Source organism: Lutra lutra, chromosome 11 (assembly GCF_902655055.1).
Source record: "Lutra lutra chromosome 11, mLutLut1.2, whole genome shotgun sequence".
Lineage (NCBI taxonomy): Eukaryota > Metazoa > Chordata > Mammalia > Carnivora > Mustelidae > Lutra > Lutra lutra.
The window spans coordinates 18920959-18948952 of record NC_062288.1 but is presented as its reverse complement, the minus strand read 5'-3'; the positions used below and the strand labels follow the sequence as shown (position 1 = coordinate 18948952).

The window sequence follows — 27994 nt, the reverse complement described above, 5'->3', positions numbered from 1 at the left end:
CTTTTATTTCCTGCCGAACATTTAAAAGAATTATTCCTACTTTGGAAATGAGTTCCATTTTGCATTGTTCCTGCCTTTAAGATGAAAGTTTCTTTGTAATATAACAATCAGTGCACTCTTTCTTTTAACTTCTTTATTAAGTTTGTTGCATAAAAGATATACATTCTCATATTGATAATTCTTGTCATGAACAAACGCAACAAAAAATAAAGGCAACAGCAAGATGTGCTTTACATATAAACAATCATGTGCTAAGAACAAGAAATCTGGCCCTGTACAACAAAAAGATTAGGAAGCAAAATGTGAATAATCCCTGTATTCAGAATATACCCAAATGTGTGTGCAAAGACAGTGCACCCATAATACAGCTCACTTAAATTTCTCTTTATGATGCATAATTCCCTAATGATCTATTTATGAAATAAGAATGAACATTAAGAAACATGAACTCCAAATTGCATTTATTTTCACAATATCAATGCTACACTCAAAATAGCAACTTCATTGAATCTAAATGTTAAATGTTTCCAAAGTAAAAGGCAAATCTTAATTTTTTTTTAAACCCTGTGAAAGGGTCTGCAAAAACAGGTGGCTTATTTTACTCCACTTGCAAGGAGACCATGTCTCAGCCTGCACTTAAGTAGGATGAGCAACGAAGGACAGCAAACAAATACCACTGAGAGTAATGCCCGTACGTATGAAAATATCTAGCTGAACTATGTTCTTTCTACTTATACAGCAAGTCTATTAAACAACCAGCATAATGCAAGCTTACGCCTCACGCGACAGAATCACTAAATTAACTATACATCTATTAGAAATTTCCAAACCCCGTTCCCCAAAACAGTTTTAGTACACCTATTAAGTACTGTAGGTCGCTTAGGAAAACAGAAATAAAACATACAACCAGTCTTTGCAATTAAAAATTTTTCATACCATATAAACAATGTTCAGATACAAATTCTGAACTAAATATGTTTTTCTAAATATGATTTACGTAATCAAGGCTTTCTTAAACAAAGACAGGTCTTAGGTATATGATCTGTACAAACTTACAGTAGTGTCTATTCCAAATAGAGATTTTCTTCCTATTATGATATGAAAAAGTAACTCTTTTCTGAGTGAAAATATATGTTAAGGCTTAAGGTGTAAACACTTTGGAAGGCAAACAACTTAGTAAAGAAATAAACCAGTCATTTAAAAATGTGTATCATCTCATAATAGGCCCCTGAATTTTCAAATTTACATGTGAGAATACATTTACATCTTAACTTTCTAGGAAAGGCATAGACTTTATATAAAAAAGCAGCAAAATTTTAAACCCACCAATTTATTGAAAAAGCCATTACTTTTATTAGAAACAAATAATGCTTCTCAAGATGTTGGCAACTGGTCATAGTATAGACGTTTATTTCATACAGTGTACTTCTCCTTTTAATTACATTCCAGAAGGAGGTGGAATACCTCCTTGGCTGTGGGAAGTGGAAGTGATTGATGGACTGTGTAAACTGGTCTCTTTGTACACAAACCACGCATTTCCTCCCCAAAGTATCAGATTCAGAAAGCCAAAGATCTAAGGAAGAGAAAAGTAAACATGAAAATCTATTATCTACTTAAAAATTTATACCCATCTTAGTTTTCCTTTAAATATTTAACATTTCCAGGCAGTATAGCATTATTTCAATTAAAATGTAAACTACATGTAAAGTAGAATTAAAAAAAGAAGACTTTCCATTTCAATGCTGAATTTGTATAGATAATGACTATTCCCAATGAAATAAAGCTAACGTCTCTAAATCTGTAACATATAAAATTACGACTAAAAGAAAGCTTATCTTTGCATGCTCAACATTACCAAGAAGATGGGGTTAAATTTGAGAAAAATAAGTAAAACCCTATTATTACTTTGCAATTAGACTTTAGTGCTTTCAGGTAAAGAGGAACAGGAATCCATGCTTCCTTCTTTGGGGGCTTTCACTTTTCTCCATCTGAATGGTTATAACCTGCCCCTGGGTCTCTTTTCCTATATCCTTTCTTTCTCCCCTACTGCTTACTATCTCTCCTACTCCAACAGCTGCAGTCAGAAGAGAAAAGGAGTCACACAAGACCTTTACATTACATCCTACATTAGTCAACGTAAAAGGAATTAGTTTTCCCAGTTACAAAGCTGACAAGATAAAAGTCTCAGAGATGAATAAACTGAAGTTACCCTTTTTTTTTGTATATTTTTTTCTCCAAATATAAGAACAATAGTGACTTATATGATGTAAGACTGAAGTAAAGAGCTTGAGAGTAGTATCATACTACTGAAGGCCAAATGCTTTTTATTTTTTGCATATTCACATACAGAAACATTTCTGAAACTGTCAATCTCAGATCACGGTCAATATAAATGCAAAAAAAGACTTAAATCACAAAGTGGTAACACAAAAATTTGACCAAATTGCTTTACAAGGTATGCTGACTTCATCCATGGAAAAACATTTTCTTGGAAAGATAGAGGACTTCCTTAAACATAATATATGCTGTATATTAAGAAAATATTTAGTAATACATTTATCCGTATTTTGGCAAAACAGATGAAATACTATTTAAATTTATATATATCGATTTTTTAAAAATCACTTAAGAAACCATAAAAGTACTACTTTCATAGACCTAGAGCAGGTCAGACCAGAGAACCGGCTGAGAACCGGCAGAGAACTGGCTTGCCAACTTACCAGCTGTGTTACCTTCAGCAAATTCATACATGACCTACATTTTTTTCCCAGTTGGAAAATGAAGATAATAATCCTATCTCCCACATTCCTCTTTGGGTTACTGGATAAGTTAAACGAGATGAGTGTAATGTAATGCCCTTAGCACAAAGCCTGACACGTAGTCTTTATAAATGTTAGTGATGACTATTAGTGCCTTTCAGGTAAAAGTCTTGCCTAGTCAATTTTAATGAAAAGAAAGACTCAATCACGATCTTGTTCAAACCTGTTAACAATAATAATTTTCCTGAAAACTTTTCTCCACTGTTATAAAGGTAACAACTATCTGGTAGCTGGGGTTCTGATATCTCAGTAAACATGCAAACAATACATTCATCGAGAGATTGATTAAAATCTATTGCTTCTTTTATCACTAGTAAGGTTTTTGGTTTTTCTAAGTGAAATAAAGCATCTTATAAATACCACATACATACCACAGATACATTTAAGGATCCCATACTAGTCACAGAGCCAAAATAACACGTTACTTCTTGACGAAGGCAAGGCTGAAGTTCCTTGACAATGCCATGACCAGTAGCTATTTTAATATCTGTAAGAGCTTTAGCCCAGGCTGAAGTGCTCACCAACCACAGAAAAGTGGCAACAAGAGTAACAACAAAGTCCTAAAGTAAAAATAAGTATGAGTTAATGATGAAGAGTTAATTTAAAAATACTATACTTCAAATCCATGATGGAACTGGGATCACAGTGAACTCTATGGTACTGAGAAATGGCCTACATGACATACTTAATAAAAAACGTCATAGTCAGCATTGGACACATCACTGTTTAGCATGACTAGCATACTGCCTGAGCAGTGAACAAAACTCAGTCATCTACTCAGCAGTCTAAGATTTTTACACTAGAACTCAGTTTCACATAGCCCTTACCACAGCCTTGACTAAGCCACTCACTGCCAGGATCACACCTCACACCCTGTTATCACCAAGAACTCTATCCCCTCATAATCCCAGTTTCACCTCACCCACTTCCCAGTCTCATCTCTTGTTCCAGCGCATGCTCCTTTAGGCACCCCAACTTCAAAAATCCTTTGACTCTGCTGAGACTACAATCTGATTTTACCACTTTACTGTCTCTCAACCTCACTCATGCTCTCATTTCCCGTTTAATTTCTATTCTAAGGTCCTTCTTACAACCCCTTGCACAAACTCAACTCCCTCACCTTCTCCTGCTTTCTCATACTCTTCTGGCAAAACTCTAACTTCAGTTAAATCCAATTCCCCATGACTGGAAGGAATTCAAATAAAAAACTTTAAAAAAAAAATCTAGCTGTCTATGATCTGGATAATGAAATGGTGAAAAGCATGCATCTAGGATGCCTTGTTTCTTTTGAAATTCATGACACTAAAATTTTAAGAATACTCATTATATTAAGGACAAAAAAATTAATAATCTCTCAAGGCATCTTCTCACTAGTAATTTCCTCCTAAAGTCTTTGCTATTTACTACATTTCCAAGAACAGGACTAAAGTTTTAAATATTCTGGACAATTTCCTATTGAATAAGATGAAGAAAAAAAAAAGTTTTCTCTTTACTCAATCTATTCTGCTGGGGAACTAAAAATTTTGTTGACTAGCATTGGTTACAAAAATCTAAAGACTTTTTAAATAATGCATTTGTATAATATAATATTTCCTTTAAATTAACCACCAAAGTGGGAATAATGTAAAATTTCTATCTTTTAATGTTACATATTCTTAGCATTCAGGTACACCCAGAGCTACGAGTTCTTACACATCTGCAGCAAAAATCTCTGCAAGCTCAGAAATGGGTTTTGGAGCTTATCAGAAAAGTGGTTCCCTACCCCCATCCCAAATAAATCTAATTGGTTTTTAATTACTTTTTCCAGCCAGCTTTTAGTCATTTATTGAGACTAAACACGAGTAACCACTTATGACATACAGAAACTCTACTATATATATAGCTTGTCCACCAGGTCAAGATGGCAATGAATAAATGGCTTGTGATCAGAGAACCAAAACAATGACTAATTTTACAAGAAGGAGGTATTTGCATTTTGCATTTGAGCTTTCCACTGCTCCTGATCCTCTTTTAAAAAAAATGTAGATCAAAGAAAAAAGGACAGAAATGCAGCTTCCATGTTTTGCACTGTGGGAGTACTCTCCTTTTCACTTCTGCACTCAGCTGTACTTTCGCTGCAGGTAGGTATTTTCTAGAAACAAAAATTGTGCTGGAAACACAATGCCTTTAGGAGAGCTGATAAATAGTATAGGATTATCACACCTTAAACAAGTTCCCTCTGGGCTGAAGTTCATAGCTTTGGCCCATATATGTCAAGTCCTTTTAATTTCCAGGTTTCTTTCTTCCAACTTCCTAATTAAAAAACACTCTGATATTTCTGATAATGCTCTTTAAACCTTCTTTGCTGCGGGACGGCTGGGTGGCTCAGTTGGTTAAGGGACTGCCTTCGGCTCAGGTCATGATCCCAGCGTCCTGGGATTGAGTCCTACATCGGGCTCCTTGCTCAGCGGGGAGCCTGCTTCTCCCTCTGCCACTCTGTCTGCCTGTGCACTCGCTCTCTCTCTCTGACAAATAAATAAACAAAATCTTTAAAATAAAATAAATAAATAAAAATAAAAAAAACAAAAAACCTTCTTTGCTGCTCGCATGACATTCTTATACTTCAAAAGCAGGGGAACTTTTCTGAAAATGATGCACACAGTCACCTTAGGGTGAGGGAGAGGTGGGAGAAATGAGGGCCTCTGAAGATCATCTCTGTTCTACTCAGGACTCTCTTTTTAGGATGCGGCCCACCCACAGTTCTGCAATGCACCAACGGTAGCTGCCTTGGTCCCACCAACGAGGTGGGATAGGATTCATGACAGGTGTTTAGGATTTGGGATACTTTATCTTTGTTTGGTTTCACGTTTTTGGATATTTCTGATTCTCCACATGGCCTAGCACCCTTAAGTTCCTGCTATTTAAAACCAAAAAAAATGCTATATTTACTTAAAAAGGGAAGTTAAAATGCCACAATTGAAATGCTCCTAGAAATACCTTAGTAGAGAATTGAGAACATTGCGAAAAAGGCATGTCCTCATTAACAAAGTGTACTTTAAAAAAAACAATGTCCTATTTGGCTATATTTTAAATTTGGATTTCTCAAGAAAACTTGTTTTACATTTATATGGTTAAATTCAAAGTAGAATTCAAAATTTAATTTAGAAGCTTGAATTTTTACAGACAAGCATCCTTTATATACTGTATCAACAACAACAAAAAACACTTAAAAGGGCTAGTTCTGGATTATCTATAACCACTAACTGATCACTCCAAGACGGAAAATTTCTTTTGATTTTCTGAATGATGCACCTAGATCAGTTTTATAGTTTTAATAGAAAAACCCTTTACAAAAATAGATTTAGGTGCTGCCTTAGAAAGTGTGATTTTAAAAGCTCACTAAACAAAATATGAAAAATAACAGGCTCATTCTAGAGTTAACTTGAAAGTTTCTTGGGATAATGACAAAATGGCAAGAACGGTCTTCATTTAGTATTTAAATTATAAAGAATTTTAACAGGAGATAGTATCTAAATGATAATCATAATTCCTTTATTTTTTTCCTTCCCAAAGTAGGCTCCACAGGGGGCTTGAATACCCCTCCAGTGCAGGACGTGAACTCAGGACCCTGAGATCAAGAACTGAATTGAGATCAAGAGTTGGATGCTGAATTGGATCAGCATTAGAGTTGGATCAAGAGTTAGCTGACTGAGCCACCCAGGTGCTCCACAGTTCCACCCCCCCGCCAACCTTTCAAAAAGATTTTATTTACTTGATAGAGAGAGAGGGAGAATGCACAAATGGTGCAAAGGGGCAGAGGGAGAGGGAGAAGCAGACTCCTTGCTAAGTGGGGAGCCTGAGATGGGACTTGATTCCAGGACCCTGAGATCATCATGACCCAAGCTGAAGGCTGAGGCTTAACTGACTGGGCCGCCCAGGTGCCCCTCTACCTTTCCTTTTTAAGTAAGTCTTGGAAAGTCTACAGAAGTTACAGATTCCTCATATGTAATTTCTGTTGGTTAAGCACTGCAAATTAAAACAGTTGATGCCCATCTTTTTGAAAGACATCCAAGAAAATATTTTATTAAAATGTCAGGTTTAAGAATCTTTTCTCAGATACAAGAAACAAAATAAATAAGAATTTTAGCAGACTGTTTTATTCCTTACTTACCATTTGTATTCTTATGATCCAGGCAGCAAAAATTAAAAATAAATAAGAAATAAAACCCGTTATCTTATTTAATAAATTTTTCATACCCAACTAGCCTTCCCTTTAAAGTAACTTCACAAATAATCAGGAGATGATAGAGTTTTCTCAAGATATAAATGACTGGTATCTCAAAAGCACCCCTACTCTCCCTTCAAGTCAATAACACTTGATGATACTGACTTTGTAGTTATTCTATTGTTATGGACTTCTAGCTTAAAAGAACGGCTTATGTGTATTTGCACCAATAATCCAGAGAAGATTCTACTACTTAAATCTCGGAGATTATTTTTATTTCTAGCTCAGAAGACCCTGAAGCCAAGAAAGATGTTAGAGGACTTCAAATCCGAATCCTTTGTTTCCATCTCCAAGATTCGAAATTAGCTTAGGAACATCACTAGTGAGCATTCTCTAATTCTTATAGAATTATCTGAGTCAGATTTTAAATTAAGGAATTTAGGGATATAGATCAGGAGTCAGCAAACATTTCCTGAAATGGGCCAGACAGTAAATACATTTGGTCTCTCTCACAACTACTTATCTCTGCCACTGTATTATGAAAGCAGTTATAGACAGCATGGAATTGTTTAGGTATGGCTGTGTTATACGACAAAAAAACAACTTCATTAACTAAAAAAAATAAAATATAACCCACAATGAATCAGATTTGGCTGTGGGCCAGTTTGCTGATTTCCGATGTTGACTATTAAGCTCAATAAAACATTGCATAGACATAAAGGAGGTCTTTGAGAAAAGAGAAAAAAGTAGAACACCATCATGAGACTACTACTATGGTCAGCAATTCCTCAAATTAAAGGCATTAATTTCCACTTAATTTCTCTACCTGCAACCTAATATACTCTGTATATTTGAGATCTTTCCAGGTTAAAGTGAGACTGAGAAACAAACAGACCTCTGTATGCCCTAGAGTACAGAGAAGGTGTTGCAAACTGGTGCAAAGAATCAGGCGCAACGTGACAACCAGAGAAAGCTCAACCTCATGGTAAACACAGATCAAAACATGTTTACCTGGTTTATGTCACAAATTTTCATTTCCAGTGTAAGAAAATCTATATCAACTCCAAATATAACTTATATACAACTTTTGTATAAAAAGAAAGTGTTTACTTACAATCATGGGAAGTTTTCGACTATCCCGATACATGCTCATATAACCGAGATAGAGCAGAAGAGCGGCAATGCAGTACAGGAAGACAAAGACTGCAAACGTCACATAGAATTGTGTGGAGGAAGAGTAATCTCCGATAAGCACATAACTTCTCCAATTTACATCACACACGTTTGCATCTGGATGTGCCTGAAATGATGCTTCATTCAACCTATTAAGAAAAGGCTCAAATAAATTTGTGAATGACTTGGGACTAGAATACTGAAACGACATTTCAAAAAACACTCCCAAAATATATCACAGACATTTTCCTTTGGGTAGAAAATTCAAATATTTAAATTAAAAATTTCCTAAGAAATGTACATAAACTATGCCTTATAATTGGTTTATGATAGACAGACTATAGATGCCATTAAACACTTTCACACCCAGAAACTATCTTTCTGCAATAAGAATTTAGCAGATTAAGAGAGCTGATACAAAACAGTCTGCAATTTGAGACATGATATTCTGTTCTAGGAGGCAGAGTCTATGTGACTAGCACCAGGAGAGTCAATTATGATTCACATTTTAACCCTAGATTAATTAGCTGCTAACTTGAGATTGTTTTCAAATTTCCTTATCTATAAACTGCAAAAACACTTATCACTAAATGTGCCATAATAGTTCCTCATATAGGAACTTTTTTTTTTTTTTTAAAGATTTTATTTATTTATTTGACAGAGAGAAATCACAAGTAGGCAGAGAGGCAGGCAGAGAGAGAGGAGGAAGCAGGCTCCCTGCTGAGCAGAAAGCCCGATGCGGGGCTCGAACCCAAGACCTGGGATCATGACCCGAGCCGAAGGCAGCGGCTTAACCCACTGAGCCACTCAGGCGCCCCTCATATAGGAACTTTTTAAGTGAAGGGCTGGGAAATGGAGTGGCAATGATTCATTACCAGGCCCTTGCTATCTGACATATTTTTACCTAAAGGGTTTATTTAATCATCAAAACAACCTTAAAAGGTAAAAGTTCTGGGGCGCCTGGGTGGCTCAGTGGGTTAAAGCCTCTGCCTTCGGCTCAGATCATGATCCCAGGGTCCTGGGATTGAGCCCCGCTTCGGGCTCTCTGCTCAGCGGGGAGCCTGCTGCCCCCCTCTTTCTCTCTGCCTGCCTCTCTGCCTACTTGTGATCTCTGTCAAAAAAAATAAATAAAATCTTAAAAAAAAAAAAAGGTAAAAGTTCTCACTCAATGGCTAGATTTCGAGTCCTAGAGAGGTCAGGTAAGTAGTACATGGAAGAAGATTTACACCACGGCTTAAACACAGGACATATTCAATAAGCTTTTCAATAAACACTTAAGTTAAACAGAAGAATTCACAAAATACTCATTTTTGTCTGAATAAGAACATAAAGAAACACAAACTCCTTGCTTTAAATACATGTCTTAAAATTATATAAAGAATACTTATTTTTTTAGTAATTGCAAATACACGAGAAACTTAAATTTTCTTAAGCTGTGATTGCTTCCACACCATGGCTTCTCATGCTAAGGTGATGGAGCAGTCACTATTTGTTTTTAAATTTTCAATTCACTGTGGGATGACAGAATAAAAATGTCAAGGCAAGGTCATAGAAAAGTTTCTAAATGCTTCCTCTTGTTTTCCATACTTAATTCCTCACAGGTCAGGGACACAGTCTGCAGACAGACACTGGTCCACATGCCACATTTTGAAGAGCAATGATCACCACTTACAAATGAGCATATATGCAATTTAAAATTTTCTCCCCCCACACAAACTGCTGGAAATCTCAAAAAGTCAATATGAAAGTAAAAATTTTCAACTATAAAAACAAACAAATATCTTACCTGAATGGATAACCAAAAGCAGCTGTAATCGTTTTATTTTCATGAAGTTTAGTGCAAGTCACTTGAATTTCTGTTTTGCCCTTAAAACCTCCACAGGTGGCAAAAGCAAAGATAGAAGCAATCTATACAAAGTAAGACCAAAAAGGGGGGGAAGAAGCATTATTGTACCCAAAACATGGGTCACTAAAACCTAAATATAGTACTAAAAACAGGCTCACTAACGTTCTAGGAATTCTTAATTACAAATTAAATGCAGATGCTGAAAAACACTTAAAATCTCACTTCCAACTGTCAACAAATGATTTTCTTTTCCCCTGAGTATAATACAGAAGCTAGTATAACAGCCCATATAATAATTCTTCTATTCATACTGCAGTGTACCTACTAAAATATTAGCATGAAATTCACATGAAGTATTATGAGTATCAAAATCAAAAGGGGGTGATTCGTAACTATTTTTAATGGTAACTGTTTAAGCCAAGAGACTCCTAAGCAAAGAGGAGACGGTATTTCACGAGTTTGTACAATTTCACATTTGAGTATTTCAGTATTTCCAGGTCTCAAAAAGTACTTGGAAATTTGTTCTCCTGATCATCATATACTTAAAAGAATGCAATGTTCTTGTAAATGCTATACATAACAGGAAAAAACTGGAAGCTTCCTAAATGTTGATATGAAATCAAATAAAATGTAATTCATTCATAGGATGGAACATTATGCAGTCTTTAAAAAGTTGGCAAATATTTAATGATACTGAAAAACATTCATTACAAATAAAGTTTGTTTATGGGGTGCCTGGCTGGCTCAGTTGGTAGACCATGCAACTCTTGATCTCAGGGTTGTGAATGCGAGCCCCACACTGGGGGTAGAGCTTAATTTTTAAAAGTTTATTTACACATGCATTGCGCATTGTGTCTATGCCTAGGCATATGATGCACACTGCAAAAATATATCAAAATTTCAACAGTGGTCACCTCTCAACAGAAAATAACAATAATTTCTTTTTCTACTTGAATCTTCTAAATTTTCTACAAAACAAAACAAAAAAGCCTATATACAGTGTAGTGGCCAAAAGCTCAATCATTCAGCAAATTCTGATGGTGCTATTTAAAAAACATATTTGGAATCTGATCAACATCATCGCAACATCCTGATGTAAACCATCATTATTACCTCTTGCCTGAATTACATTCCAACAGCCTTCTAAATAATCCCGCTTCTGTCCTTGTCCCTCCTTCAGGCTACCGTCACTATATCAACCAGGGTAATCTTTTAAAAATACAAGGCAGAAAACTTTACATCCTTTGCTCAAAATTCTCTAACGGCTTCTGAGTTCTCTCTGGATAAAAATCAAAGTTCATATAATGGTTTACCAGATCCTTTCTTCCCTTAATAATTCTGATCAGCCTGCTACTTCTCCCCTTGTCAAATTTCTCTATATAAAAGGGTCTCCTGGGCGCCTGGGTGGCTCAGTGGGTTAAGCCGCTGCCTTCGGCTTAGGTCATGATCTCAGGGTCCTGGGATCGAGTCCCGCATCGGGCTCTCTGCTCAGCAGGGAGCTTGCTTCCTCTCTCTCTCTCTGCCTGCCTCTCTGTCTACTTGTGATCTCTCTCTGTCAAATAAATAAATAAAATCTTAAAAAAAAAAAAAAGTAAAATGGTCTCCTTAGAGCGCCTGGGTGGCTCAGTGGGTTAAAGCCTCTGCCTTCAGCTCAGGTCATGATCCCAGGGTCCTGGGATCGAGCCCCGCATCAGGCTCTCTGCTCAGTGGCAAGCCTGCTTCCACCTCTCTCTCTGCCTGCTTCTCTGCCTACTTGTGATCTCTGCCTGTCAAATAAATAAATAAATAAAATCTTAAAAATAAAAAAAAAAGGGTCTCCTTGCTATTCCTTAAATATAAGGGGTAAACTTCTCCTACAGAGCCTTTGCACTGGCTACTCTTTCTGCCTGGAATACTTCCTACTTCATAGCTTCCTGTTCCAAAAGAACTTTATCAGAGAGCCCTTTCCTAAATACACTATATTAAGTAATAATGCCCTAACCCCACAGTATTTACTTCCTTAATTCATGCTGCTTTATTTTTCCGCCACTGTAATTACCACTGCCTATTAGTACTCAAGTATTTGTCCGTTTTTCACTAGAACACAAACTCAAGGGCAGGGACTTTGTTTTGCTCAGGGTCACATTCATCTAGCAAACAGATAAAATTCAGCGCAGGTCTGATTCCAAAGCCTATACTGTTAAACACTGATTTATAATGCCTCTCATGGATTAATACAGGGCCTTGAATCAGGCCATAACCAGGATCACAACTATCAAGATTTTTTTTTTTTCTGTAAAGCAGAGATAAATGAAAAGGAGTCTGGTTACAGATATGAAGAGTCTGAGGTAATGTCCAGTACACAGTTTGGAATCTTCAGTTAAGCGTTCATAGGTAAAGACAGAAGAATGGATACTCTCTACACATAAATGTTCATGTATACGGAATGAAAACAGAGGCCACAAAATTGGGCATATACCCATTTAGGATTAGAAAACAGAAAGAGGTTATACAAATTTAAGGAGGCCAGAAAGAGACCTATGTGTAACTAGATAAATTCTAACAAAGCTGGCACTGCAGATCACCAAGGAAAGGAGTTTGGTGGTTTTAAAGAGATGTCCACAAACTCTGATACTCCTCCCTGCAAGAGGCAAAGATTAATTTTCCTCCCTTTAAGTGTGGATGGCTTCTAGTAAATTGAATATGGTCTAAGGAATGGGAGACATCCATCCTTTCCAAGACTATGTGATAAAGGGACTACAATTTGTCTTCCTTTCTCTTCTGAAATCACTGGCTCTGGGGGAAGCCAGCTGCCATGCTGGGAGGATACTTAGGCAACTTACAGTGAGATTCTTGTGATGAAGAACCACAGACTATCAGCAACCATGTGAGTGAGCCTGCAAGTGTATCATCCCAGGCTTGCCAAAGGCCATGTGAGTGAGCTGGGTGCTAGAGATGACTCAAGCCCCGCCAACAGCTAGACTGCAAACAGGGAGACTCTGGGCTGAAACCCCTCAGGCTAAAGTGCTCCCAGATTCCTGACCCACTGTCTTAAGAGCTAAGGTTGAGGTAATTTATTATGTAGCAATAGATAACTAATATGAAGTAGGACTTCAATAAATGGTCCAGGGGCGCCAGGGTGCCTCAGTTGGTTAAGTAGCTTCTGCTCAGGTCATGAGGTCCTGGGATCAAGCCCCATGCTGAGCTCCCTGCTCCGCAGGGAGCCCGCTTCTCCCTCTCCCTTCTGCTCCTGCTCTTTCTCTCTCTAATAAACAAAACACAATGGGGGGGGGAGGTCCAGATGGGCTAAAGACAAATGCAAAATGCGAGTCCTTAAAAAACTTTAATGTAAAAGAAAATTTGTGACCACAGAGAAAGGAAAAATTTCTTATGATTAAAAATAAAAACACATACTAACCATAAAAGATGGTTAAATTCAACCACAAAAAAAGAACTTCAGAAACAAGTCAGCTTTTGAACATAAAACAAGCTACAAACCAGGTCAAAGTATTTGCATAAAGTCACGAAGGATCAGTATCTACTAGTATATAGATCTGAGAGCAATTCTCACCCATGTGTACTATAGAACATGCACAAGAATGTTCACAGTGACATGGTTTATAGTATCAAAATAGAGAAGAAGTGGAGCAAAAGGAAAATGGACAAAACATATATATTGTATACACTTACAATGGGAAGTTTTAAAGCAATAAAGATACAGAAACTACAGCTGCCCACATCAATGTGGATGAAACCTAGAAACCTAATGCTGAGTGGAAAAAAAAAAGTTGCTTACGTTTCATACAGTATGATGCCATTCTTTAAAAAGCTTTGGTTACTTAACTACACCACCCCTGCCACTACACTATTTTTGTTTAGGCCCTCACCATTTTTCACAGGGACTAACCAACAGACTCTTCCTCTCATTTCTAATCTCTTCCGTAGCATGGGCTCATGCGGCTGTAGAACATTTTAAAAATGGATTGTCTTATGGCACCTGGGTAGCTCAGTTCTTTAAGCATCCGACTCTTGATTTTGGCTCAGGTCATGATCTCAGGGTCGTGAGACTGAGCCCTGTGTAGGGTTCTGTGTTCAGCAGGGAATTTGCCTGGGATTCTCCCTCCACCTCTGCAAACCACAAACCTCCCCATGCTCCTTCTCCCTCTCTAAAATAAAATAAATCTTTCAAAAAATAAAATAAAAATCGCTTGCCTGAATTAAGATAACTATAAGTGTTAAGTAGACAATGAATTACAAAGATTTAGTATACAAGGGCACCTGGGTGGCTCAGTGGGTTAAAGCCTCTGCCTTCGACTCAGGTCATGATCTCAGGGTCCTGGGATCGAGTCCCGCATCGGGCTCTTTGCTCAGCAGGGAGCCTGCTTCCCTCTCCCTCTCTCTCTCTCTCTGCCTGCCTCTCCGTCTACTTGTGATCTCTCTCTGTCAAATAAATAAATAAAATCTTAAAAAAAAAAAAGATTTAGTATACAAAATGTAAAATATCTCATTGATAACTGTTTATATTGACTACCTGTTAAAACAGTATTTGGATTTATAAATAAAATATAATATTAAAGTTAATTTCACCTGTTTCTTCTCATGTTTTCAGTGTGGCCAGCACACTTAAAATTATTATGTGGCTTGCATTTGTAGTTTGCATTCTGTTTCTACTGAACAGGTGCTTTAGAGTGATGTTACACTGATCTGAAATGAAGATCTGGTCACATTACTCCCCTGTTTAAAAGGATTTCCTCAGTGACTTTCCAGAACTAAATTTAAGAAAAGAAAAAAAGCTCAAACTTCTTCATTTGGCCTAAGAGGCATGGCTTAGGTACCCTCAACCTTATCCTTCCAGATTTATACGCACTATACACCCAGCCAGGTACTGTACAACTCTGTCACACTGTACTACTACTTACTACTGCCCCCCAAACACATCCTGTATTTACAGTGTATTTATTTCTTCTGCCAGGATTTGTCCCCCCCCCACACCCCTCAACTGTTCTCTGACAAGCTCACCTTAAAGGCCCTACCCAGTTTCTTACGGTAGAACTATTCTGTCTCCTGGGCTGCCATAGACTTGGGTTCATTAACTCCACTATAGGCATTTTTCTTCTGTCTTGCCTTATTTAAAAAAACAAACAAAAACAAAACCCAAAATAAAAATAAAAACTAGTTTCTAACTAAATACAAAAATTAGTAGGGGCACCAGGGTGGCTCCGTGGGTTAAGCCTCTGCCTTTAGCTCAGGTCATGTTCTCAGGGTCCTGGGATCGGGCGCTGCATCGGGCTCCCTGCTTGGCAGGGAGCCTGCTCCCCCCTGACCTCCGCCCCCCGCCTACCTGCCTCTCTGCCCACTTGTGATCTCTTTCTCTGTCAAATAAATGAATAAAATCTTTTAAAAAAGTTAGTAAATAAATGGCATACTGTACTTACTGCTCTTTTTGTTTTTTAAGATTTTTTTTTTTTAATTTATTTGACAGACAGATCACAAGTAGGCAGAGAGAGACAGGAGGAGGCAGGCTCCCTGCCGAGCAGAGAGCCCGATGCGGGACTCGATCCCAGGACCCTGAGATCATGACCTGAGCCCAAGGCAGAGGCTTTAACCACTGAGCCACCCAGGCGCCCCTGTACTTACTGCTCTTAAGCATAATGCCTTTCCCTGTCCCTTGGCAGACTGTCATGTCTTTGCACTTGGGTCTTATTCAAGATTTTTAGTGCCTACCTAGGAGGAGGTCTGGCACATAGCAAATGCTCATTAAATAACTGCTTAATTAAAGAAAAAACCAATTTCCAATAATATACAAATAAAACTGTATTTCAGGTCATTTCAAAGTTACCTTTTTGTTACAAGGATAAATAAATGTCATCTTTGCAATTCTGGTCTTTATCTCATGGGAAAAAGGGACAAGATACACACTTTTTACTATATGAATTACAAAACAACCCGAGGGTAAAGGATCTGTCTCACTTCTCCCTCTTCTCTACTGCTGTTTTGATTTAAATTCGAAGTGATACACTGGCAGCCCAGGGTGAAACCTGGCCTACAGATAGTATTTGTGTGATCTTCCCAGAATTCATTAAAATTTTTTTTTAAATTTTTAATTAATTAATTAATTAATTAATTAAATTTTTAATTTAATATTTTAATACCAGCATACTGCACATAAAAATTTGATTTGCTGCTTACCCTGACTGTGGGGAAACTGAAAATACGGCAGCATCAGACCCATATTCCCATAAGCAACAACCACGTGGAACTGAGTGACAGATGACATGCAAGATGGGGCATGTGCTTTTTCCAGACTGTTGCCACTCTGGGGCCTCAACAATCCTCAGGATGCATGTTAGTTACCAGGAATCAATGAGCTTATACTATTGTTTTTCTTCCAAGCAGCTTGTTGTACTCACTCACTTCATGCGGGTGGTTCCTATGTGCGCTTCGGTTTGTATTCCTCGTCCAAACAAGGGAGCACTGGCATGCTCATTTCTACTGCCTCACCACTTACGAAATGCATTTTCCCATTCCTCTCCATTCCATGAAGAATGGCTGAAGCTGCCAGCATGAAATTCTACATGTAGAGTAACTAGTAAGAATCTAAGGACAGGATGACAGCAAGCGTCTACTCAGGTCAAACGGATCCATATTTCATTATGACAGCCTCAAGCTGCCCAAGAAACAGCGCCACTTCACATTCTACCCACCAGACCAATACCAGACACAAACACTAGAATTCTGAGGTTTGTAACTTTGAAGTTAACATTTCAGCTTGGTTCTTTAGAACACTACTTACTCTCCAAAATAAACGGTAGTAGTCAATTAACTGGTATATGAGAAGAAAATATTTGAACTTCTATTTACATTAGACTTAAGGAATTAAAGCCTTATTAAAGTTAATACATCACCGCAACCCATGCTGGATCTGCAGGTCCGAGTCACATGTCAGTAGCACACGCTGGTATCCTGAAGGCAGGATGTCCCCTGACATACAAGGACAGTGATGCCTTCACCTATTCTTTCCCTTTTAGTGTTCATGTATTATAATGTGACTGTGCCTAAGTGAGTTTATGGAGTAAGTGATCTAATTTTAACCAAACCAACCCAGACCAATGGCTTAAAAATGTCTTCAAAGAAACTACAGACTAATAATACAAAAACTCACACCCAAAAGAGAAAATAGAAGCATTAACTCCCTATATGTGCTATATTCATTAGCTACATTCCAAGGAAAAACAGATTCTACTTAATCAGATCACAAGAAGATGGCATATATATCTACATATTTATATATCAGGTGAGTGTTGGAATAAGGATTTAAAAATACGAATGAAATTTACCCCAAGCATATAATACGCCTTTAAGATACTAACATACTGGGGTGCCTGGGTGGCTCAGTCAGTTAAATGTCTAACTCTTGATCTCAGCTCAGGTCTTGATCTTAGCTCAGGTCTTGAACTCAGGGTCATGAGTTCAAGCCCTTAGTTAGCTCACTTAAAAAAAAAAAAAAGATACTGACATAGTAAAATATCCATCTAAGTTATGGATGCATATTGGGGCTCTATGCATAAAATTTTACAGATAGGGATTCAGGATAAAAAGAAGTTTGGAGACCCCTGGTATTTTCAGTGAGTTATTTAGCCTATAGCCAGAGTTCAAGTCCTCGATCCTATTTCTAGACCCTGCTCAACTCACTAATGCTTCTTCAGAGAACACCAGCACTCCTCTATATACGGGTATCTTTTACAAGTTTCTGACTGCTATTGGGTTTCATCATTAATATGACGTCATTTGCTTAAATTTCTGTCCAAGGTTTAGTCTAGAAACTGACATAACTGACATCTTCAGAAATAGACCTAAAAGTACACTGTATTTGAGTGTTTATATGCAAATCAAATGTATGTTGTTTTACTAAATGAAAGAACCACTCAGTGATGAAAATGAACTCTCATGGCATGTTTGCCTTTACAATCAGTAAGATTAGATGCTTAGAACCAAAGCACTGCTTTTTATGAGTTAAAGTCCCCATGCATTTACTAAAGACATTCATTTTATTTATTTATTAATTAATTAAAGATTTTATTTATTTATTTCAGAGAGAGAGATCACAAGTAGGCATAGAGGCAGTTAGAGAGAGGGGGAAGCAGGCTACCTGCCAAGCGGAGAGCCCGATGTGGGGGCTCGATCTCAGGACCCTGAGACCATGACCTGAGCCGAAGGCAGAGGCTTAACCCACAGAGCCACCCAGGAGCCCCCATTCATTTTTATTTTTTTAAAAATTGTAAAAAAGATTTATTTATTTGACAGAGCATGCATGCACTCATGCACAAGCAGGGGGAGCAGCAGGGAGTGGGAGAAGCAGGTTCCTCGCTAAGCAGAGAGGTTGATGAGGGGCTCCTAACCTTAACCCAGAACCTGGATCATGACCTGAGCGGATGACAGATTCTTAACCGATTGAGCCACCTAGGAGCCCCAAAAGACATTTATTCTTAAAAATGTTTTGTTATTGGGGCGCCTGGGTGGCTCAGTGGGTTAAGCCGCTGCTTTCGGCTCAGGTCATGATCTCAGGGTCCTGGGATCGAGTCCCACGTCGGGCTCTCTGCTCAGCAGGGAACCTGCTTCCTCCTCTCTCTCTGTCTGCCTCTCTGCCTGCTTGTGATCTCTGTCTGTCAAATAAATAAATAAAATTAAAAAAAAGGGGCGCCTGGGTGGCTCAGTGGGTTAAGCTGCTGCCTTCGGCTCAGGTCATGATCCCAGGTCCTGGGTTCGAGCCCCACATCGGGCTTTCTGCTCAGCAGGGAGCCTGCTTCCTCCTCTCTCTCTGCCTGCCTCTCTGCTTACTTGTGATTTCTCTCTGTCAAATAAATAAATAAAATCTTAAAAAAAAAAAATGTTTTGTTATCGATGCTGCTATTTCAGTTTATTCCCACTATGAACCAAGCACTGAAGTCCGGTACAAACTGCTTCAGCTTCATTCTTCTATGATCTCCCTCTGCTTGTAAAGTACAATCCTAGAAAGTTCTAAATAGCCTGCTAGTATGGTTCCATAACCCTTAAGAATTTGTATCATGAGAAATTAACTGTTCCTGCTGGAGGAAACGGAAGGGGTTTTTTTTTGCTAACTCTTAACTATTACATGTTGAAAATATCTTTTTTTAAAATTTTATTTTTAATAATCTCTATGCCCAATGTGGGGCTCAAAAATCCCAACCCCGAGATCAAGAGTTGCACGCTCTACCCACTGAGCCAGGCAGGTGATCCTGTTGCGGGCACCGTTACGGCACCCTCACCCTTAAATAATTGTTAAGCTACTGAATAAGAAACTAGAAATCTCTGAGGAACTTAAATATATTTATTTTAAAATCATTTCAGACTGTACTACTTTTACTTTTTTTTGGAGTAAATCTGTATCTTGATTGTTGATCTGGCTGGCTGTCCTGAAGTGCATTTGTGCCACTGATTTTTGAACTTTTAAGTGAAAACTAGTTTTCTTCATGTGTTTTAAGATATCTGATGTAGGCTCGAATTTACAGTTTTTTCCCTCTTTTTCTGTCCCTGTCTAGTAGTTTTATAGTCATTTCTATGTGGCTGCAATTACCACATCTTACAATGGGACCGCCAAACTACCAACATGTGAGAATAATGAAGTGTTCACAAATTCAGATCTTGAGCTAGTGGCTAGGTTGATTCAGGTCTTAAATTAGAAGACTGTATCTCTCTCTTTCCACCTGCTTAAGTAACTGGCTCTTTATAAGTTATAAATCCAGACAACAGGTTGAAGTTTTTTCCGAATATATTACCCAGATCATGAACACTCCTTCTTCTACCCATATTTTGTTTCATTTTTGGTCCCCAGTGATGGTTCTCAATTCTCAATGTGTGGTCTGTGGTGCCTTGAGAGTACCCAAGACTCTTTCAGAAAGTCCATGAGGTCAAAAATATTTTTGTATTATTAAGATATTATTTGCCTTTTACACATGTTGACATTTGCACTGATTTGAGCAAAAGCATTTGCGGGTGAAACTGTTGGGCTTTAGAAAGAATAAACAATAGCATCAAGGTTATTTCACTGTCCTGCCCTTACAGTTAAAAAAAGGCAAGTTTTACTTGACAATGTCTTTGATGAAGCAGCAAAAATTACAATTTTTATGAAATCCTGACCCTTGAGCCTTCTTAATATTCTGTATGATGAAACAGGATGTACAAATACGTTAACCGCACATAATGGTCATCTCCAGGGAAAGCATTTAAAATAACTGAGTTATACACTGAACTAGTTTTTTTTTTTTTTTTTCATGAAACACCATTTTTACTTGAAAGAATAATACACAAAAAGTAGTTATTCAGATGTGGATATCTGGCAGATATTGGAAAACCGGTAGCATTTGTTGCATTGGTGCAATTGAAGTTTTTAAGTGAATTATTACTGTGTTTTAAAATAAATAAATGTGGGACGCCTGGGTGGCTCAGTTGGTTAAATGGCTGCCTTCGGCTCAGGTCATGATCCCAGCGTCCTGGGATCGAGTCCCACATCAGGCTCCTTGCTCGGTGGGGAGCCTGCTTCTCCCTCTGCCTCTGCCTACCACTCTGTCTGCCTGTGCTCATGCTCTCTCTCTCTCTAACAAATAAATAAATGTTCCCTTAAAAGCCTCTGTTTAAATTTCTGATATGGTAAGTATCAATAGATACAACCCACACGAACAAAAAGCTCTTTGAGGTCCTCAATATTTAAGAGCATAAAAGGGTTCTGAGACCAAAGTGTTTGAGAACCATTGTATCAGACACTGCTCTGTTAGCTTAATTTCCCCTTAAATTTCCCTTTTATATTTTATCAGGGATTGCTACTTGTATGTGTGGGGTGAGTGTGTATGAGTGTGTGTGTGTTCTCAAAGAACTTACAACATATATATGTTGTCTATGAAAATTATATCTGGGGCGCCTGGGTGGCTCAGTGGGTTAAGCCGCTGCCTTCGGCTCAGGTCATGATCCCAGGTCCTGGGTTCGAGCCCCGCATCGGGCTTTCTGCTCAGCGGGGAGCCTGCTTCCTCCTCTCTCTCTGCCTGCCTCTCTGCTTACTTGTGATTTCTCTCTGTCAAATAAATAAATAAAATCTTTAAAAAAAAAAAAAAAAGAAAAAAGAAAATTATATCTGATCTACCTACAAGAGTGCTAAATAAAGAGTAGTAAATAATTGAGAATCAGGTAGAAAAGCCAGAGAGCAAAGGCATAGAAGTGAGTCTGTAAGTCTATCAATAAGCTCTAAGTACAGAGAGTCCTACTAGGCATAAAATGCAATTTGAAATCTTTTCCATTATGGGGGCAGAGTAGGGGTGGGAAGAGGAAGTGTACCCAAATGGCAGGGCGGAAAGAAAGGTAAGCTTCCTAAAGAGCAGTCTCTTATAGACTGATAGTCTAAAAATGTAAAAATAAAGCAAATGGACAAAACATCAGTCTGTATATGCCCTGTCCTTCCCACTATGCATTACAAATAATTTGTATTTTCTAGCGTGCTCCTCTGTGCTATTTTTGAATGATAAAATTAGGATAAAACATGGTCTCTATTTGCAACAATTTTATGTTACTTGGGATGACTAAATTTTTAAGTATTTTTAAAAAACTATTGTGTATATTTGAAAGTCTGTTGTTTAAACAAATTGATATATGCAATACTCAAAGAATTACAGGTTTTCTTATTTCCTCTTTTTCACACTAATTTTCTTGGATAATAATTTGCCCCAAAGGAATGTCTTGGTGTCTTTTGAATTTGTTCGTTAATTGTAAATATAAAATTAGAAAAAACATTCAAACTTAATAAAAGAATCAAGAACATCCTACTTGTTTTTAATTCCTAGGATCTTATTATAAACAGGTATCTAACAAACAAGGAAAAAAATCATTTCAGATACCTTCAGCTTTTGTTTTTTAAGCCTTTGATACTCTTTTTATTAATTTATTAAAAGACAATTAGAAACACAAAGGTAGTTATTAAAATGACTAAGAAGAGAGTGTTAAGAGTCCTGAATGTAGTAATCATAATCATGGACACTGGTAAGTTACTTCATTTCTCTAACATGGAGATAACAACACTTATAGGTTGTCAGAGGATTAAATGAGAAAACATAAATAAAGCCCTAGCACATGCATGTCTACTCAATAAATATGTTAACATATTTGACTAGCACAGACAAAAATACTCAGATGGTTAATAATCCTAAAATTCAACTTGTGTGTAATTCCTTCTATACTCCTCAAACAGTATCTCTTCCACAATTCCATGTGTGTGAAATGAGGAAAGCATATTACTTAGATTCATTAAGGGCTAAATATTTGTTCAGCATCCCACCCGATGCAAGATAGCAACAAGAAAGTCCAAAACACAGTGTTTAATATATATATTTTTTAAAGATTTTATTTATTTATTTGACAGAGATCACAAGGAAGTAGAGAGGCAGGCAGAGAGAGAGAGAGAAAGAAGGGAAGCAGGCTCCCCGATGAGTGGAGAGCCCAATGGGGCTCAATCCCAGGACCCTGGGATTATGACCTGAGTGGAAGGCAGAGGCTTTAACCCACTGAGCCACCCAGGTGCCCCACACAGTGTTTAATATTTTAAAAAGATAAAATCATTTCAGGGTGCCTGGGTGACTCAGTGGGTTAAAGCCTCTGCCTTCGGCTCAGGTCATGATCTCAGGGTCCTGGGATCGATGGAGCCCCGCATTGGGCTCTCTGCTCAGCACAGAGCCTGCTTCCCCCACCCCTCTGCCTGCCTCTCTGCCTACTTGCGATCTCTGTCAAATAAATATACAAAATCTTTAAAAAAAAAAAAAAAAAAAGATAAAATCATTTCAATGAAAAACTTTTACCTAAATATTAAGGATATTTGACTAAAAGTAAGAACCAAGTTAAAATTTACCACAGAAATATTGAATACATTAAAAAGCTGATTTGATAAAATTAATCTTTGACTTTCACTTCTCTGTTCTACTTCTATACATGGGGCATTTATTCTTACCTAAATTTTATACTGTCACCTGGATAGACTTCTTCTAAAGGCCTATCAGACAAGTGAAAAGCATACAATTTATCATTTCTAAAGTTTAAAATATGTGATAGGGAACTGAGCAATCTTAAAGGACCAGGAGATACGTAGTCAGTCATATGGAGCTCATAGTTGTCTATCCACTGTTTGGGTCTAGTCTTACAAACACAGCATCTCAGTCCTGAAGAACCTACTAAGAACTACACAAGTACATTATAATCATTCACATAATTAAATATTAACTCAATCATTCCAATAGCCCTACAAAGTATTGTTATTCCCATACAAGTACAACAAAAATTCAACCTTTACTGAGTACTTACAACACATAGAGAAATAAGACAGGTGCCAGGGGTAGTTAAAAAAAAAAAAAAGAAAAGAAAAGAGAAGGAATACAACATGCACAAGATGGTGGCTGCAGTTTAGAAGCAAAGTGCAAATACTTCTGCTCTGGCGATTATAGTTTTAGTCTGTCAATAAATATTTACTGGGCATCTAATCCCTTGAAAGTTATATATCATCAGGTTATATCTTAATCTAACATATTCTAGAAACTTGCTAGAGTTGAGCTGATTGAGGGAATTACTTTTTTAGTTACACAGATGGTAAACAGCCATTATCTAGATTTTAGATTTGTTTATAAACTTATTTATTAACTGTTTTTAGAAGCAACCTGCCACACCTCAATGCGTTATGAAACTTGACCAATTCATTCAAAACAGATTTAAAAATTCCTATGATGGGCCCTTCTCTAGAACCTGGTTCTATCATTCATCCCCTCTCTCCCTCTGTTTTCAACCTCCAACGATACTATTCGCAAGGCTCTTCTTTCCAGCCCACAAACACATTCAGTTTTTCCCATCTTTCAGATGGGTTACCACCCAAATCCCTCCCACCTTCAAGGTCAAATAGTGCTTTACTCTCACTGTCTTCACTTTCTTACCATACATCCACTAGCCTACTACCATCTGGTTTCTGAATTTATTGACGCTGCTCTTACAAAGCCACCAATAGCCTCTGGATTACCAAAACCAAGGTGTGCATTTTAGTCCTTATTTTACTTAACCTCTCTCTTGCACTTCTTGATATTGTTCAATAGTACTCTTTTCTTTAAATTCTAAAAGTGATGCTAAGATGTTATTTATTTTTTTGCATCTTCTTAACCATTCCTTCTCTCCCTTGCTGGCAGGGATCTGCTGAATTTCCAGCCCATTCTTGCCTTTTTATTAAACTCTATAGCCATACAGCTAACTGCCTAAAGATACCTCCTTTCCGTGACCTAGAGACCACAAACTCAATACACCCAAAACTGTACTGAGCTTCAACCAAAAATTTGCTTTTCTCCTTAGTGATGTATCTTGACAGAGATACCACTACCAACCTGTTGGGAATATGGCAGTCCTCTTAGAGTCCTCCTGCTTCTTCACCGTCCAAGTACATTCTAATTTCTATGCCTCTCTTCTCCATTCCCACTGCAATTAACTTTAGGCCCTCATAATTCTCAAGCAACATATCTCCCTTCCTTCAATTATGACCTTTCTAATCCATCCTCTACACTACTGACAAAATGAAAATTTCTAAAAAGTAAATCTAATTATATTATTTATTTGTTTAAAACCCTTAAATGAGTCCCCACTCCAAATGGTAGGCATTCTGGGCTTAAGAAGAAACTATCCGATAACTCCAAATTCTGTACCTACAAATATGTATTTTCCTAAAGAAAGAACCTAAGTTATCAAAGATTAACCCCATAGTATAAACTCCTAACTCTCTATAAGTCCTATGAAACCTTTCAGAATCATCTCAAACTATACCCTCCTTTCCAGTATTAAGTTTAAGTCAACCCCAACTATTTTAAGTTCTCAAACAGGGCTATGCTGCTTCAACTTTTCACACTGCTGAACCCAAGTTTCTCTTTCCCTTGGAAAGCCACGCCCTACATCAGCCCTAAGTGAACACGTACTCATCCTTCAAATGTTCTTTCATCTATGAAATCCTCCCTAGTTCCTGCAAGCAACTGATTTCTCCTCTCTTTCACCTAATACATTTTGCTTATACTTTTATTAAAGTATTTATTGGGATCTCTTATGTAATGGTATGTTGTTCACACTGAAAGTAGTATTTTTTCAAAAAGCTTAAACAGGATATTTTTCAAAATACATCAGACCTATCTATCACTAATAAAACATTATTATCACTAATGTTTTAAAATATCAAGGAAAAAAATTACGTCTATGTTTTAACAAAAAACTGACAAATAATGTAAGCACAAACATAAATGGCCTCATTTATTAAGTGAAAACTTTAATTACAAATGTAATTAAAACCCTCAAAGACTTTTTCTTAACCTTTATATTTGATAAGCCCAATTAAACATGATTTTCCTCCTGCAATTCCATATTTTTATATACTCAAATACTTTTCTTTATATTTGAAAGTGGGTTTATAGAACCCTAGGAGTGAGTGTGTGTGTGTAATACATATATACATACACACACACACACACACATATATATATATAACATATATTTATGTGTCTTTAAGGTAAACATTTGTGTGAAATCAGCACTATTTCAGTTTTCAGAGAACAAGTAAAACTTTGGAGGAAAGGTAGGGATCTTCCTGAAAATCAGCTTCTTGAGTACCCATGTGGGAATTTCTTGTTTCTGTGTGACTTTAAAAAAACAGCCTCAGTCTTTTAACACAGGCAACTGGAAGTTCTTCCTCGTCACCACTCGAACACTAAAATATAGGGTTAAAGAGTTATGGATGTAAATGTCGCTGGCTATAAAAACAACCTGCTTGCACAGTGGACAGATGCCAGCTGCCTATTAATCCGGGCCTGATAATGAGCCCTGAAACATGTACGAGGCCACGAAATCTGAAGCAAATGTGCGGTGCCTGATGTATTCGCTTAACTCCTCCAAGTGACTGATCACTGCCAAGGTCGAATTAATAAATCTCCTTTGATGTTAATGATTGAGAGGTTCCCCGGAAAGGACGGAAAGCTGACTGCAGGACATTGTTTGGAAATACCTAAACGAACTTGATGGCGACTCCTTGCCTGTGTTTGAGTGGACGGGACTGACTTAGACGCGTTTTGCAAAAGACGCCCCCCCCCCCCAACCCCGCTTGCCTGACCCGCTGTTTATTTTTGTCCGTTTTTAACTTGGAGCCGTCTCAAAAGCAAGCTACGAACGGACTGCTCGGCAGCTCACTTGGAGAAGGCACAACCAGCTCTCGACGGAGCGCGGCCTGCAGTCAGCACCGGGCAGAAGGCACCGGCTGGCCCTTTCCGCAGGCCCTTTCCGGCCCCCAGGTTTCGGTTAGACCGCAACAGGAAGTTTTCTCTTCCCTTGCGGGAAGCCTTGCAACCAAAGAGAAATTTGAACTCCCACTCCCGCGGGAGCACCCAGAGGTGAGCCTGGGTGTGGGAGGGCGGCCTCGGCCGGGACGGGACCGAGGCGGTGAGGGACTCGTGATTCGACGCGGACCGCGGCGTCCCCGCCCCGCGCAGGCTCAGCCCGCGGCCTCCCGTCCCCTCCCCGCTGTCCCGACCCTCCCGAGGGCGGCGGGGGCGGTCTCGGGGCCCGCGCGGGGTCGGACGTCCCTGCTCTCGCTCCCGCCGGGACCCCCGGCCTCCCAGCCGAGGGCGCCCGCCGGGCCAGAGTGGGCGCGGGCGCGGTCACGGTCACGGCGGCGCGATTCCAGGCCTCGCTGGTGCGGGCTGCACTTACCCACTCGAGGACCTTGATGAAGCCCAGCGGCTCCTTGAGCGGGTTAATGTTGAGCTGGAAGGAGGACATCCTCTGAGATAAGGAGGGAGAGAGGGTCAGGACTGCGGGGCGGAAAAGGAGGGGGACCGACGAGACCGAGCAGCAGGGCCGCGAGGAAGGCCAAGCGGGGCGGGCTCTGGGAGGTGGGCCGGGGAGACCGTGGGGCGGGGCGGCCCGGGGAGGTGGGCCCGGGAGGCCTCGGGGCGGGGCGGCGGTTGGGCCGCTTGAGGAGGCGCTGAGGCGTGGACGCGAGCGGGGCGGTGGCGGGAGGCGAGGGTTGGGCAGGGGCTGGAAAGGGGAGGTGGCTTCCCGGGCAGCACCTGGCCGAGCCGGCTGATCCGCTGGCGAACCAAGTAGATGTTGGACGCCATGCTGCGTGCGCCGCGCCCCCTTCCCTGATGTCCAGCCCCCCGGCGCTCCGTCTCCTCCCGCGCATGTGCGCTCCCACCCCGCACCTGCGCAGCGCGGTCCGCCGCCGCGCGCAGAACCTTCACTTGGGGATAGTCCCGCGCGGTCCGTCCCCGGCCGCGGCTTTCTTTCAGCCTCTTCTGTTCGCAGTTCCCAACTTGTAGATGGACTTACAAAATATTATTATAGATGAAGCCACGTTTCAACGCTGGTGTTAGGGGCCTTTTGCCAAAATGGAAAGTTGTTACAGAACAAGTCGAAAGCGTTACATCACACATACTTACAGAAATTGAGTTCATTGCCCAAATTATCATTGGAGGCAGAGTTGAAGGATGTATATCGAATAGGTATATTAGACCGCCTCCTCCTGACTCACCTACCCACTTCCTACCCTATCCGGCGTGTCCTCAACTTGGGGGGCTCTAGGTGTCTTTCTACAGAAGGCTAATTCCTGCTCCTTTTCAAGATTCGGCTTAGGTGACGCTTCTCCTCGGCACCCAGTTATCGGACTCCCTGTTGTGACCTCCTTGGCGGCTTCCCCAATATTTTGGGGTCCTTGGAGAGCTGGAGTGGTGGCCTGTTGCCGTGTATGGTAAGATGGTTAACACCGTTTAACACTTAGTAAATAAGGAATTAGCACAGTAGGATCCCAGTATCACCTTGCAAGCACTTGCCTATGAATTAGGTTCCTTGCCGTTGTAGGAGGGTTTGACAACTGTTAATGGGCATCTTTCTGAGCGCACCTGAGACCACTGT

At 39.1% G+C, this 27994-nt stretch overlaps 1 protein-coding gene across 1 annotated transcript; it reads right to left on the bottom strand.

The window, feature by feature from the left end:
* Positions 1-118: 118 nt before the first annotated feature.
* Positions 119-27251, bottom strand: SYPL1 (synaptophysin like 1). Its single transcript, XM_047695736.1, has 6 exons — positions 27151-27251; positions 26792-26863; positions 9983-10104; positions 8138-8345; positions 3191-3379; positions 119-1573 (listed from the first exon to the last, which is right to left on the bottom strand). Exons 1-6 carry the CDS (start codon positions 27199-27201, stop codon positions 1439-1441), a joined length of 777 nt encoding a protein of 258 aa, XP_047551692.1. The 5' UTR covers positions 27202-27251; the 3' UTR covers positions 119-1438.
* Positions 27252-27994: the final 743 nt, after the last annotated feature.